The sequence below is a fragment of the Microcebus murinus genome, chromosome 20, assembly GCF_040939455.1.
Source record: "Microcebus murinus isolate Inina chromosome 20, M.murinus_Inina_mat1.0, whole genome shotgun sequence".
NCBI classification, from domain to species: domain Eukaryota; kingdom Metazoa; phylum Chordata; class Mammalia; order Primates; family Cheirogaleidae; genus Microcebus; species Microcebus murinus.
This window is the reverse complement of record NC_134123.1, coordinates 35,067,899-35,083,150: the sequence shown is the minus strand read 5'-3', so window position 1 is coordinate 35,083,150 and position 15,252 is coordinate 35,067,899. Positions and strand designations below refer to the sequence as shown.

Below are 15,252 nucleotides of genomic sequence, written 5' to 3'. Positions count from 1 at the left end.
GCTGGTGACGTCAGCGCGGCGCCGTCGCGGCCGTGACGCGCGGGCCTGGCCGGACCGGGCCGGGCCAGGACAGGGGGCGGGCGGCGGCTGCGTGGGCCTGGCCCCGGGATGGCGATGTTCCGCAGCCTGGTGGCCTCGGCTCAGCAGCGGCAGCCGCCGGGCGGGCCCGCGGGCGGCGACAGCGGCCTGGAGGCGCAGTACAGCTGCCCCATCTGCTTGGAGGTCTACCACCGGCCCGTGGCCATCGGCAGCTGCGGCCACACGTGAGCGCGCCGGCCCGGGGGGCGGCGGGGTCCGCGACCCGCCCCGGGGAGGGGTCCCAAGGCCGGCGGCCGTCCGGGTGCGGCCCCGGCGCGGGGACTCGGGGGCGCGGCGACTCGGGGCGCGTTGGGGGTCCGGGCTCCCTGCGTGGCCGTCCCTGCCCTCCGCACGAGCGTCCTCAGCCCAGGCTGCTGCCCGCCGGCTCCGGGGCTCGATCCGACCACCCCTTGGGCACACGGGGACTACGTGCAGCGCTACCCAGCGCGAGGGCCCCCGGGGGCTGCTGACGGCCACAGAGGGCCGCCAGGGCACTCAGATGGCCGCAGACGCCACCGCTGCGCCAGTCTCCGTCGGTTCGGTCTGGTGGAGTGGGGCGGACAGTTGTAAATAAATGACTTGTGGCTTTTGCTGCCAACTCTTTTTCAGACCTACTGTCTGCTTGCTTTGAGTACAACAGTTCCCTAAAGTTAGGAGAGAGGCTGATTGGGAACCTGGTGGTGTTTTGTTATGCTTTGAAGAACTTGAGTCACACTGATCACTGAATAGCCAGGCTGGCCCACAGGAGCCCAGATACCAAGCACCTTGCAAAGGTCTCCAGCTGCACCAGGGTCCCCTGGGTGTTTCAGGAACAGAAACTTCAAGGACCTGCGTCTCCTTACTGCAGGGAGCTGTGCGCAAGTCTTCTGGAGCTGCCAGCCGGGTTAGGAAGGCATGGGGCTCAGAGTGGCTGCTCCAAGACACCTCCTAAGTGCTGAATTAAGTCAGCTCTTGAGCAAAATTGGCCTTGTGGAGCTAGAGTGCAGGAGGGCTTCCCCACAGACCAGGCTGCCAAGGCGTAGGGGTTGGGCCAGTGCACCCAGGCAGATAGGAGGCCCTAGAACATTTTGCAAGAAAAGGCAGCTGACTTCAGAGCCTCCTGATACAAAGAGGGAGCTGGAACTGCCAGGGGTGTGTGTGCCAGTCACCCAGGGAGGCGGGCGGCAGGGACAGTCAGGATCCAGAGCCGCCTTCCTTTCCCGGCCCCCGGTGTCAGGTGGCACAGGCGCCTGCCCACGCGAGCAGGGCTCTGCCGACTTCTCTTGTAAGGGTGCCAAGGGTGCCGCTCCTGCTCAGTCACACTCCGCTGTGACAGTTTGGTGGGGCGGCCTCCCAACAGGACTCACTGCTTGTGAGCACTTACTGGTGGGTGTGTGTTTCTGTTCCGCATCTCCCGGTCCATTGCTGGGAGCTGTCAAGGCTTGTCTTGGTCTCACCTTAGAAAGCGTTTTTCATAGGCTTCGGGTCCCTTCACCCACCTTCACCCCGATGCGGACCACAGCATTCTGGTTTCATCTGCATAAATCTGTATTTGCTCTTTTTTTCCCCCAAGTATCATCTCTTAGACTGTAGTTTTCAGAACACAGGACCGCACAGAACTGTAGAAGCGTCTCTCCTGTAAGCCCTCTCACCTGCCCACACTTTCCTGGGCGGGGCTGACAATTCTTTATCTTCGTGGTCCTGCGGCCCTTCACTCGGCCTTTGCCTTCAGGTTTCCTCCTGGCTCTTCTGCCAGCTGTGCTTTCTGGCTGTTCTCTTGCTGCCTCTAATGCTCTCGATTTCTGGTCAGGTGTCGCTGTGTCGTGGGTGCAGATGGGCACAGAAAGCATAAAGGCTCACGTGTTTCCTTTAAAATGTTTGCTGATTCCTTCCCCCCCCCCCCCCCAGAGCTCCCTGACCGCAAGCAGTTTCCTTCCCCAGAGTAGGTTTTCTTGTGGCGAGTGTGTCCCAGTGTGGGGCAGGCACCCGGCTCCATCACAGAGACGAGGGGAGGGCGGGAGGCCCCTTGGCGCAGCTGTGCAGAGGAGCTCGCAGGAATTCCTTGGAGCCCAGCAGGACCTGTTGGCTGTCACACTTGGGGGACAGCCCAAGCAGTGAGCCACATCTGCAGGTCACAAGACTGCCTGGAAGGCCTTTGGAAGGCAGTCCCCACCTGGTCAAGACAGTGACAGGTCTCGGTGGGGGGCCTGGCCCTCTGGCCTTGTACATCTCTGACACGTTGGCTTGTCCTGGCTCCTGGTGGGTGCAGGAGGCCCAGGCAGAAGTGACACATCCAAGGAGCCATTGTGGACCGGTGTCCCTGCTGGCAGTCCCAGTATCAGCTGCCTCCGCAAGGCTGTTGACACCCCACACCCACTGCCCTCAGCCACTTCATCCGGCTGAGAAGCTGCTCAGCACCAGCCCCTGGGCAGATGCTGGCAGGAACTTCCTGTGGGAGAAGTGGGCGCTGTTCTCGGCTGCTGGTTCTCAGCACACCAGGGTGGCAGTGGCTGGAAACTAGGCCACCAGCCACACGCCCCACCTCGAGGGTGCTTGATTCTGCCTCCTGCTTCTCAGGGGCAGGACGTGGGGCCGGCTGGGCTGGCCCGCACGCGGGGCTGGGTTTCCTCTTGAGTGTCCCTGTGTCCTGCGGGGGAAGGACAGGGCATTGGCCCCCTGACCAAGCTCCTTGGCTTCTTCCCAGGGTCACCCTTCCCAGGCTTTGCACTGAGCTGGTGGTTGTGGGTCAGCTGCCCACTTCGCATGGTCCCACCTTCTGCTTGGCCCCAAGAGCTTTCTGGAGATAGAAGTCACACTCCCTCAGTTACAGAGTACCGCCCAGGGGTTTCTCGTGTGTTCACAGCCACCACCCGAGACACGCCGGGAAGCATCCTCCCCTGCCCCCCACAGCCCCGGCAGCCACTGACCTGCCGTCCCTGAGTTTGTCTTTGGTGGACGAGTGCCGGGCATCTCGTGTAGGTGGACCCCACGATCTACAGTCTTCCGTGTTCGGCTTTTGATACCCAGCATCCCGTTCTCACGGCCTCCCCACCTGTCGTGCTGTCAGAGCCTCTTCACTCCTTTTTTTGTGGCTGAAGGACCTTCTGTGGCTGTGACAGCACTTTGGTTCACCTGTCTGTACGCTGATGGACACCTGGGCTGCCCCCACCTGTGCTGAGAACACCTGTGGGCAGGTCTTCCTGTCCCCCCCCCCGCCCCCCGCGGGGCCCATCTCGCCAGCACCTTGCTCAGGCTGAGGTGAGAGGCCGCCCAGCTGTCAGTCAGGGACAGGGACAGGGTTGGAAACACTGGGGCACTGGGGGGGTGTCTCCCTTGGAAACCTGCCTGGTGACACCTCGCCACGCTTGGGTGGGGTAAGCCACGAGCGAGGCCTCTTTCCTCTGCAGGAAAAGGCGGGTCAGGAACTTTCGCTTCCCGACAGGTCTCGGGTCTCAGCGTGAATCTTGCCTCCATGCGGGTGCAAAGCCGGGTACAGGAGAGACCGGCCGGGCGGCGGCTCCGCCAGAAACCAGTGAGAGCGGGGAGCGGGGGCTGAGGCGCTGGCCCGCCGCCCTCGCTCCGCACCAGCGTGGCCTCGTCTTGCGGGATGTGCGCAGACTCCTTGGTGGCCCCTTAGTCCAGTGGGGCGTCCGCGAGTCCGGCACGTTCTCGAGTCCCAGCCACGGGCCAGCCTGCTGTCGGGGCGCCGGGGGGGGGGGGGTGTGGGGGGGGAGTGACGTCGTGCACAGCCTACGGCAGGTTCTCGCCGTCTGCAAAGCGGCATCTCTCTGGGTTCTGGGCCAGCGCCCCTCACCCGCCTGGCCGAGCACCGAGCACCATCTTGAGGGCTGTGGGCTCTGCCCCCGCGTGCGTGTCCCCGTGGTTCCGCTCCTCAGGCCGTCCTCTTCCAGCTCCTTTCCGTCTTTGCGCCACGAGGCTTAGTGCCGGCGTCCCTGCTGCCCGGGTCTCCTCCCAGGCGTGTTCGGTGCACAGTGGGAGGCGGTTGTGAGTTCCGGTGGGAGAGCGCGACCCGAGAGGCCAGGAGGCTCCCGCTGCCGGGGCCAAGTGAGCACAGGGCGCTGCTGTCACGGCGCCGGTGTCTCCAGGGCACGGGGCCAAGGGCTTGGGGCCCCCAGAGCCTCAGGCACCCAAGCCCGTGCCAGGCCCGAGCCGCGTGCACTGTGTTCGTGGAGCCTCTGCCCAGACGGAGCCGGGGCCCCTCCCGCCGGGGAGCTGTCCTGGGGCTGGTGACTGTCCCCAGGCCTGAGGGTGCGCTGCCTCCTGGCCAGCTCTGGCCCTGCCTTGTCCCTGGGGCTGGCCATTTCCTTTCCCCCCGACTACCAGCGATTTCACTCCCCAGAGCACAGCTCTTGTAGAGTTCCCGGGGTCCCCCTGAGCCGTCCCCACACCCCTAGGGCCGGGTGAGGCAGAGCCCAGGCCCCGGCCCATGGGAGCTCGTCCCGGCTGGCACCGTGCTGGGGGCCGGAGCTACAACTCTGCCCGTGCCGGAGAACAGTAGGGTCCTGCTGCTTCGTGTCACCTCTTAGCCCGAGGGGCCTGAACAGCTGGTGGGCCTCGGGCATGGGAGCAACTGTCTCCAGAAACACTGACAGTGGTGGAGGGGCTGTCCCCTCACGTCCCGAGCGTGCGAGGGCAGGGGACGGGGCCTGAGCAAGGCGAGGGGTGCGGCTCGGGAGGCCCGAGCGACCGGCTGGCACTCACGCCCGCGTCCTCGGCAGGTTCTGCGGGGAGTGCCTCCAGCCCTGCCTGCAGGTGCCGTCGCCCCTGTGCCCTCTCTGCCGCCTGCCCTTTGACCCCAAGAAGGTGGACAAGGCTGGCCACGTGGAAAAGCAGCTCTCGTCCTACAAGGCGCCCTGCCGGGGCTGCAGCAAGAAGGTAACCGCCCGCTCGGGCCTCCCTGGGGCGGGGGAAGGGGGGTTCAAACTGGGCAGCTTCTGGCCACGGGTTCCGCTTTCCTGCGGGGGGACGGGCACCCCAGCCGCCTCCCTTTCCTGTTGAGCAAGCTGCTGCTCTGCCCCTGCGGGAGGCGGCCCAGCCCGGCCCCCTCCTCCCTCCCGCCATCTCCTGCTTCCCGTTGTGACACCAGAGAGCCAGGGAGGGCCTCACGGGAGGGCCCTGGCACCTGCGTGCATCGAGGCTAGCGAAGGGAGCCCGGGACGGAGCTGAACCCCCAGGTGCAGCCTCTGCACTTGGTGCTTCACCCCCAGTCCTCACTGCGGGCTGTGACAGGCGGGGCTGGGTGGGTGGGGCCAGCTCTTGGGGTCTCTGAGGCAGAGTCGAGGGTGTCACCAGCGCTGAGCACCCTCCACCCAGGAGCGCCAAGCCCAGCCAATGGGGCACGGCCGCCCCCGACCCCCTGCACCCACCACCCTCCCTGACACCCATGCTGCTCACCTCAGGGTGGGAGGCCCCGGCCAGCGTCCCCTTGCCCCAGCAGCTCCAGTGCACACAGCAGCCAGGGATTCGTGTCGAATTTACGTCTCTCGCCCTTGCTGTATCTCGGGTTGATGAGGTCCATGGTGTTACCGCAGTGGGGGCGGTCCCCGCTGCTCTGTCCCGAGGTCGAGGTATCATCCGGGGCCGCCCTCGGCCCTGGCGGTAGTGAGGCTGAGCCAGGTCCCAGCGCCTCCCGGTCCGCTCCGTGGCCAAGCTCCTCTCCCCGGGGAGACAGACATCAAGATCCTCCGTGTCCCTCGGGAGCCGGCTGGCCAGCACCACAGCCGTTCCGTCCTCCAACCCTGGCTGTGCCACCGCCTCTCAGTGTCCAGCAGCCCCAGGCAGGATCGGTGCCAGGCTGGTGTCCAGAGGGGCCCTTGGCAGTGACCCCAGGAGGACCTGTCACCCTGGACGTCTGAGTGGTGCTGCCTGCTGAGGGCGGGCCCTGCGCTCACTCACGGAAGCAGGCGTCCCTCTGTTCTGTGAGATGTTTTTCCTGAGTCTTGTGTCTCTCGCTAAGTGGTAGACGGCCGCCACTGCAGCAAGAAGGTTGGCCACGGCCTCTTTGTGGTTTATGTAAACCATGCTGGGTTACCTATCCCCAGACACCAGAGCATCTAGGCCCCCCTTCCATGTCCCCTGGGCCAGGTCAGGCTGCCAGGACTCAGGGTTGGCCTGGGGTGGTTTTGTCATGTTGTGCTTTTTACACCTGGTTTGGAGTTTCATTAAGAGAGTTTTTCCTGGTGGTTCCCATCAGGAGGTATGTTTTTCCCTAATAAATGCCCCTTTCTGCATGACACCACCATGGGCAGTAGCTCCAAGCTGCGCCAGCTCAAGGGCGGTGACCACCCTGCTCTGTGTAGCTCAGCGGCGGGTCTCCAGGGTGCTGTGGCTCCTCCCCTCCCCGTCTGTTCCCCACCTGGCCCCTCGCAAGGTCTCTCCCAAGAGCCCTGCTCGTAGGCTGCAGTTCGGGGCCTTTGACTGTGTTAGGGACTGGGTCCCCTCGCCGCAAGTGACACAGATGCCTGCTTCTGTCTGTCCTGGACGCCCGAGGCTCGGCCTCCCCAGGGCTGTCCTTCTGGGCCCTCAGGGACGGCCTTGCCCTCCTGCCCGCCCCAGGTGACCCTGGCCAAGATGAGAGTGCACGTGTCCTCCTGCCTGAAGGTCCAGGAGCAGATGGCCAACTGCCCCAAGTTCGCCCCCGTGGTGCCCACGTCCCAGCCCATCCCCAGGTAGGAGCCACTGGGGGAGGGGGGGTCAGGGCCCCATGGGGGTCCTCGCCAGATCACAGGAGGGGCCTGCGGGAGCCACGCCCTGGGGCGGGGGACACCTGGGGTGTTGAGAGCCCAAGACGAGGGCGAGGGCCAGGGCTCGGCTGCCGCTCACCCTCCCCCGCCCCGCCAGCAACATCCCCAACAGGTCCACCTTCGCCTGCCCCTACTGCGGCGCCCGCAACCTGGACCAGCAGGAGCTGCTGAAGCACTGCGTGGAGAGCCACCGCAGCGACCCCAACCGTGTGGTGAGTGGCCGGCCGCAGGCCCGGGGAGCCCTCCTGCCCCTCCTCCTGCCCGGGGAGCCCTCCTGCCCCTCCTCCTGCCCGGGGAGCCCTCCTGCCCCTCCTCCTGCCCGGGGAGCCCTCCTGCCCCTCCTCCTGCCCGGGGAGCCCTCCTGCCCCTCCTCCTGCCCGGGGAGCCCTCCTGCCCCTCCTCCTGCCCGGGGAGCCCTCCTGCCCCTCCTCCTGCCCGGGGAGCCCTCCTGCCCCTCCTCCTGCCCCGGGGAGCCCTCCTGCCCCTCCTCCTGCCCCGGGGAGCCCTCCTGCCCCTCCTCCTGCCCCTCCTCCTGCCCGGGGAGCCCTCCTGCCCCTCCTCCTGCCCGGGGAGCCCTCCTACCCTGGCATCACCCAGCGGGAGCCCAGGAGCGTCCTCGTCCCCCTCGGGGCGACGGTCGCATGGCAGGGCCCAGACCGAGCTCCCCGCACCTTCCCATGAAGGCTGGGTGGCACTGATCGGGGCGCTCGGCCTGAGGGGCACCGACCCCAGGAGTCCCACCCACCCCGCTGCGTGGAGCCGCCCCACCCCCAGCTCAGCGTGTCCCGGCGTCCGTTCCAGGTCTGCCCCATCTGCTCGGCGATGCCCTGGGGTGACCCCAGCTACAAGAGCGCCAACTTCCTGCAGCACCTGCTCCACCGGCACAAGTTCTCCTACGACACCTTCGTGGTGGGTGTCCTGCCCTCGGGCGGGGGCTGCCTCCCCCTCCCCCACCCCGTCCCCTCCCCACCTGCCGGCCTTGGGGTCCCCTGTTCAGGGAGAGCTGGACACACACTAGCTCGCGGTGAGGCTGCGCTCTGGTCCGGGTGCCACAGGGGGCGTGGCGGCTGCAGGGCACCCGGCCCCGAGGGCAGCACAGGGCAGGTCCTGCCTGCCGGTTTGCTCCTGGGCTTCCCGGCTGCCCCCCTCCTCGGATGAGTCTGACTTCTTCCTGGGAGCTTTCTGGAGAGATCCGGGGAGACTTTGACCACCTCTGTCTCTCGTCCCCCTGGCAGCGGGTCAGAAGGTGCCAGGCCCCCAGGCCTGCAGACCATGCCCAGCCCCGTGGACTCCCGGGCATGTCAGACAGCCTTGGTGACGGCTTCGTCGCCACCCATGTGCCAGCCTCCCAGCTCACACTCCCGTCTGCCCCAGGTCCAGATCCTCATAGCTCACGCAGCCCTGGCTGGCCTGCTCCTCCCCAGACCCCAGTCCCCAAACCTGAGCGGGAAGCACAGCTCTCCGCACCCCACGTCCACCCCCCACACACCGGGCACCCCGTGTGCAGACACCGGGCCCCTCCGGGAGCCAGCTTGAGACGGGGACTCAGGCAGAGCCAGACGACAGTCGCACGTGCGGACGGCACTCTGACTCCCTCACCGGCCCGCACGGGAGCTGTGTGCTGTGGGACACGGGCCAGGTCCTGCCCTGCTGGGGGGAGGCTGGGAGCCCGGGGGACATGGGTGCGTCCGTGGGGCGACAGGCGGAGGGGTGGCCTGGCTTGGCTGCCGGGGCCCTGGCACCCCCCCCCCATCCACGGCTCCTGTCTTCCAGGACTACAGCATCGACGAGGAGGCTGCCTTGCAGGCTGCGCTGGCCCTGTCCCTCTCGGAGAACTGAAGGCGCAGCGCAGGCTCCCGCCCGCCCGGGGTCCAGGACGCTCCCCTCGAGGGACGGGGCTGCGCCCGGCTCCACGCCGCACTGGGACATGCCTCGCTGGACCGCGGGAGGCTCCACGCCTGCCCGAGGAGAGTGCACCCACACGCCCCCGTGCCTGGAGGGACAGAGGCCGGCCGGCTGTCCCTTCGCCGGCAGAGCGGGGCGGCCACCACAGTCCCGGCGGCGTCGCTGGGCTATTCGGTGCTTTGGGCCGAGCAGCCGGCCCCGTGGGCAGTGCCGGTGCCCGGGCCGTAGAGCAGCCGGCCGTCCCTCCCAAGCCATGGCGTCCTCCTCGTGGGGAGAGGGACCGGCCGGCTCCCCAGCTGCACCGCGCAGGCCCCGCCCCGCCCGGCCCAGCCACGCTTCCGCCGTGCGCACTTGGTACTGGCTTTTGTGATACTTAGAGATCCTGGCACTTTTTCTATATTATCCGGTGTGATAATCTTTTCAAGTTTTATAGAGCAAAGACAAAGCAGTTACTCTTCATATTGCAATATCTGTGTTTGACTAGGGATAATAGTATTTTTATGGAACATTTACAAAATTATATTTTTAAAAAAAAAAAAGAATCAAAAATAAACGTGGGATTGGCGTGAGGAGGGGAGGAGGGACGGGGCAGCCCTGGGAGCTGGGGGGGCCATGGCGTCTTGCCAGGGCGTGGGGGGCGGGGCGTCCCTGGGCTGTCATTCTGTGTGTCCCGACTCCCGAGGGTGGGTGGTTTCCCTGTGGCGATGACCAGGAAGAAACCCCAGCACCCCGGCCGCTTGCTCTGGCCGCTCGAGGGTGACGCGGGGGGCTGGGCGGGGGGCCTCCTCCCACCTGGGGCACTGGCCTTGGCCGGCGGTGTCACCTGCCAAAGCTGGCCACGTCCTGCCTCCGGCAGGCCCGTCCCCCTGCAGTGGCAGAGCCCAGGGGGCCCAGGCAGGGGCCTGCTTGGCGGGGAGTGGGCTGGGAAGCACTTGCCAGCACTCTCGTTCTGTTCATGGCATTAATTATTGCTGTCTTTTAAAAAACAGTTTAAATAAAACGTTTCGGAGCACCTCCAGCGCCCCCGGCCAGCGGGTGTCACTCTGCGCCGGCCGTGGAGGCGCCAGGCGGCCCTACACGTGCGCGGTCTGCAGCCCCAGAGTGTGACTGCTCTGGGGCTCGGACTCCTGGGTTGGTCTCTGGGAGTCGCGGCTGCCACGCCAGCTGCGTGTGGCTCTCCGGGCGAGGGCCACCGTCAGGGCCGTGGGGTCCCCATTGCTCCACAGCCACCAAAGGCCCTTCCCAGGGCGGCGGTCATCAAAGGCAGGGCACCGCCGCTGCCTCCCCGCCCTCGGTACCCGGCACGGTCTCCCGAGCACGGGCCGGCCAGGCAGGATCCCTACTAGCTGCACCTCGAGGGGAGACTGGCTACTGGGGCCGACATTCACCCCCTTGAGAAGCAGAGCTGACTTCACGCACCTTCGTGAGGGCCACCGGCACCCCCACCTCTGCTAAGGACTGACCCTCGTTGCGCCATGTGTGGGCAGCCCTTGCGGGCAGTGCCGGTGCCGGGTCCTGGGGAACAGCCGTGCTGCCTGCCTGCCCCCCCACACGCCGCCCCCGCGGCCTTCCAGAAGGAAGCGCAGGCACAGCATGCCCTGGGGGGGGGGGGCGTCCCACCTGGGCCTGCATCTGGTGCCCGATTGGCCGGGCTGGTCCTAACCTTTGTGTGCAACACCTGGGCCCCAGCCAAGCCGCTTAACTAACACCCTCGGGCGGCCCAGGGCTGCCCAGGGGAGCAGAGACAGGTGCTGCGCTCCAGGCCCAGGCCTGCCCCTCGCCTGGCCGCGGGTGACGCGGGGAGCCGTCACGGGGCATGACCCTCGGTGCCCAGGAAGCCCTGCCTCGGCACGTCCTGACCTCAGCAGCACCCTCGGGACGGGGCGCCTGGGTGTCCCCGCCAGTCACTGGGAGGCCCCGGCTGCTGCAGGGCCCGGGAGCCGCCACGCCCCAAGGGAAGGGAGGGCACATATGTAGCCAGGACGGCCCCAGGCCGTCGACCCTGCCTCCTGGGCCTGCCCGTCCAGGCGAGCTCCTGCAGGTGGATCGGAAGGCGGCTGCATCGGAGGCCCCAGCTCGCATGGGGTCTGGGACCACCGCCTCAGGGCCACGCTGTGGCTGGAGTGGCCCACACGGGCCCAGCACGGCCTGGGCTGGGTGTCGGGGACACTGGGCCCCAGCGTTGCAGGAGAAAGAAAAGCTGTCCCCAGGTGCCACGGGCTGACGCCTGCTCCTGCTGTTGACGGGAACTGACTCGGGGGGCAGGAGGGAGGGAAGGGGTCCACCTGGTGGTCGCCATGCTCACCATGTGGCCCGTGGCCCAGCTCACACTACTACACGTGCAGCACGTGAAAGGGGAGGAGGCAGGCATGTCGGAGGAGGGGCCCCCCGGCTCAAACCGTCCCCAAACCCCTTGTCCTTTGCCCCGAACATGAAGCTGAACGCGGCCCCCTCTGCCCTGTCTGGCCCAGGGCCCCTCCTGCTGCCCCACTCCCGGGGGCCGAGGACGTGAGGAGCCGAGAGCCACCACACAGTGTCCGTACTCCCTTGCAGCCTGGTGCCGCTCAGTGACGTGGCACCCGGGGGCATCAGGGTGAACCCCAACAAACTGCGGGGACCTCAAGGAGAACCAGATGTGTGCAAGCCCCGCGTGTGGAAGGAAGCCCAGGCTCGAGCACACGGCCCACAATCCCCCATATTTTTCAAAGAAGCCCTGGGTGACGCTGACTGTCCAAAACCCGTATACCCAGTGCAGTTGTCCCAGAGATCCGGCAGCGGGACCCCCACCCCCACCCCCACCTTCCGTGGCCGGCCGTCCTCCAGGCCAGGTGTCACCCACTCGGAGGGGCTCAGGCCTCCCCTGAGTCAGCACAGTGCCTGGGATGCAGACCCCGCCTACCCCCCCGGCTCTGGGCTGGGCGTTCCGGAAGCCTGGGTCTCTCCCCCCCGACCCCAGGTACAAGACGCTTGGACGGCGCAGCTCAAAGCCAGGCGGCCTCATCCCCAAGGAGACGGGCTCCTGTGCCCTGCGGTTCCAGGGCCGGTCAGAGCCCCGACATGCAGCAACACGCTCTTGCGTGATGCAACAGCACGGGGGGCCGGAACCCCGCTTCCTAGAGAGCACCTCCAGGCCAGCCTGCTTCCGGGCAGACGCCCTGGGAACAGAGACCCCCACCCCCAAGGAACTGCAGTGATTCTTACCCCTCCGGAGCAGGGAGCAGGGCGCAGAGCTGGGGCGTCTGCAGGGTGTGGCCTGGAACCGCAGGTGTGCGAAGGGTGCCGGCCTCCACCACGGGGCTTCCCAGCCGCATCGGGCCCAGGGTGCCAGCCGCATACGCCGCCGTGTGGGGACCCCTTGGGCGCGTTTGGGTGGCGCCTCGGCGTCCACCTGACGCAGGGCCCCCTCGTCTTAGGCGTAAGAGGCCCAGGGAACGAGGAGGACGGCACCGCCCCTTCCAGGGATGGAGGAGATTCAGAGCACCTGCCCCATCCCTGCTAGCACGAGAGAACAGCCCTGGCCGCGGGGCCCAGCTGGCGCTCCGACTTGGCAGCACCTGGGCAACCCCGCAGACATCACAGGGACCCAGACGCCCCTGCCCCAGGATCTGAGCACAAAACACCTGAGGGGAGCCGGCCCCGGTCAGATGACCTGGAAAGGGGGTTTAGCCATTTTCCTGTTATTTGTGCAAGGCCATCCGAGCCTCCCTGGTGGAGTCGCCACTGCTGCACTTTCTTCTGTAACTTCCTGGGTCGCCAGGGCCTGCCCTCTCTGCCCTCCCCAAGCCTCCCGGAGCAAGAGGCTTACATGCACGTGATGCACATGCATCACCAAGTCCAAGGGCACTTGAACAAAAACGGGCTGAGGAAAGGGTCTCTGGCAGTGGACTCTCGGAAGCAGGAGGGGAGGGTGTTTCTGCAGGGAGAGAAGGGACCCCTGGCAGCACCCGTTCGGCCTGGGAGACTGTGGACGGTGCCCGCTCTGCCTGGGCCGCAGAGAGGGGACTCCAGGCGGTGCCCGCTCTGCCTGGGCCGCAGCGGGCAGGGCTGGCTGGAGGCAGGTGTGCCGCCTCCCCGGGCTTGGGCTCCTCTCCATTGAAGAGCCGGAGGCAGGGGGCCTCGGGAGGCCAGGCCTGTGCCCCCTCCCCCCAGAATCTGCCCCGAGGAGCCTCTGGAGAGTGAGGGGCGTGAGGACACCCGGGAGATGGGAGCGGAGCCAGCCTGGTGTTCTTCTGCAGAACCTCAGCACGGCTGCTGTGTGCTTGAGGGGTCTGCAGTGAGTTCTGCTTGGACGGCAGCTGCCAGGCTTCTGCTGGGCCTCCCGGCCAACAGGGGCCCAGCCTGCGCCCGTGGCCTCGTCCCGACCCAGGACACTGTGGCCACAGACTGGGAGGCTTGAAACGACAGACATCCAGTCTCTCCGGGTTCTGGGGGCCTGGCGGGGCTGGTTCCTTCCCAGGCCCCCCTGGCTGCAGGCAGCCTCGGGTGTCCTTTGGTTTATGGGGGGCACCACTCTCTCCCCGGGTCCCAGGGCTTCTCCCTGCATCTTCCCGGAGCTTCCCTCCACGCATGTCTGTCTCTGTGTCCACATCCCACCCTCCAGCCTTTTTTATTAAAGAGTCTCACTCTGCCACCCAGGCTGGAGTGCAGTGGCGTCGTCATAGCTCACTGCAGCCTCCAACCCCTGAGCTCGAGCGATCCTCCTGCCTTGGCCTTCCAGAGTGCTGGGGTTACAGGCATGAGCCACCGTCCCTGGCCCACGTTTCCTTTTTTATAAGGACACTGGTCATAGGACTACGCCCACCCTAATGACCTCATCTTGGTCATCTGCAAAGCCCTGTTTCCAAATAAGGCGGCACACGCACAGGTATGGGGTTGTGACTCCCAGCAGCTCGGGGGTGGGGGCGCACATTCAACCCGTGACGCTTCCCGTCAGCTCCCTGTGACGCACTCCACGCCACCACGTATGTGAGCTGGGTGTGAGCCGCGGTGGGGGCCACCTGCCGATGTCACCAGGGCTCCTGGACTTGGGGCAGGTGCCGGCCGTCTCACTGCCCCTGTGGCCTGCCCGGTGGTGTTTCCAGAGGCCTCTGGAGCCACCGCCTGGCACCGGAGCTGCTAAGGCCGCCTGTGAGTTTGGCCCACTGCCCGGCCCCGGCCCGGGGACAGAGGCGTCCTGCTGAACGTGGGGACCCAGTGGGTTTAGCTGCCGGCTCCTGCAGGCTGTGTCCAAAAGTGCCTGCCCCGGCCGGGCCTGGCGGTGCGGAGCCCAGGACCAGGATGCCCGTGCCGGTCCTGGGTGTGTTCCCAGGCAGGCCTCGGGCTCCCTGGGGCAAAGCCACCGTGGGCACGCCTCCCTCCCGCCAGCTCCCCGGGGGCTGCACTTCGTGCCGCTGTGGCAGGACGAGAGAAGCACAACACGCTCAGAGAGCCACGCGTGTTTGTGGTGGGGACGTCCCTCCCTGTGACTGCATGGTGTGGCCCTCGGTCTCTCCAGCAACCTGCCAGGAGTTAGGCGTCAGCTCCCTCGTGGGACAGACAAGAAGCTCGGGGGACCGACCGTTGCAGAGAGTGGGGTGCAGAGCTGGCCCCAGGCGCCAGCAGCTCACCCTCTGCAGGAAGGCGCTGTGGACCCAGCAGGACCCCCTCTCCTGGCAGCCCGGGGCTCACCAAGTCACATCGGAGCAGTTCCTGCAACTTCCCACAAGCACACGCGTGCGTACACACATGCACACACAAACGTGCATGTGGACACATGTGTGCACATACATGTGTGTGCACTTGCAAAAACGCAGTGCACAGGGTGCCTTGCCGCTCAGGCACCGCGCCAGCCCCAGAGACCCCTCCTCAGCACCCAGCACCACTTTCTCGGGCCTGTCCCGGGGCACCTACTCTTGCCTGTCTCGTGTGAAGGGACGGTTGCGACAGGAAGGACGCAGCAGGGGCGGCTGCTGGGAGCCAGAAGGAGAGCGCCACGCCCCAACGGCCGAGCCAGCGGCCAGAGCTGAGAACTTGGCGGCATCTCCTCTCTCTCTGGACTCTTCGCTTCCCCTAGGGTGGCTGGGGACGGAGGATGCCTCCCGACTCACGGCCCCTGCTCAGGACCCGAAAGTAATAAATCTCCGAACTTGCTTCCTGCTACAGTGGTGTATTGAACTTGTGCCTTCCTCTGAAGGACCAGGGCTCGTCCAGGCTGGGTTTCCCTAGGGACGCTGGGAGGACACAGGTCCGGGTCCCAGCGCCAGGGCGGTGGTTGAGCAGGTATCACCTCCCAGACCATGGACACAAGCCAGACGAGAGCCACGAGCCCGTCTGCCGGAATAAGCAAGGTTGCCGGCCGGGCGCGGTGGCTTATGCCTGTCATCCTGGCACTCTGGGAGGCCCAGGCAGGCGGATTGCTAGAGGGCAGGAGTTCGAAACCAGCCTGAGCGAGAGCGAGACCCTGTCTCTACTATAAATAGAAAGAAATTAATTGGCCAACTAATATATATAGAAAAAATGAGCTATGCCTATAGTCCCAGCTACTCGG

At 66.4% G+C, this 15,252-nt stretch overlaps 1 protein-coding gene across 1 annotated transcript; it reads left to right on the top strand.

Annotated features, from left to right (window-relative positions):
* Window positions 1–9: 9 nt before the first annotated feature.
* On the top strand, window positions 10–9,747 carry RNF166 (ring finger protein 166). Its single transcript, XM_012737130.3, has 6 exons — window positions 10–263; window positions 4,797–4,953; window positions 6,634–6,746; window positions 6,919–7,033; window positions 7,623–7,730; window positions 8,595–9,747. The coding sequence occupies exons 1-6, from the start codon at window positions 109–111 to the stop codon at window positions 8,658–8,660; spliced, it is 714 nt and encodes a 237-aa protein (XP_012592584.2). The 5' UTR covers window positions 10–108; the 3' UTR covers window positions 8,661–9,747.
* Window positions 9,748–15,252: the final 5,505 nt, after the last annotated feature.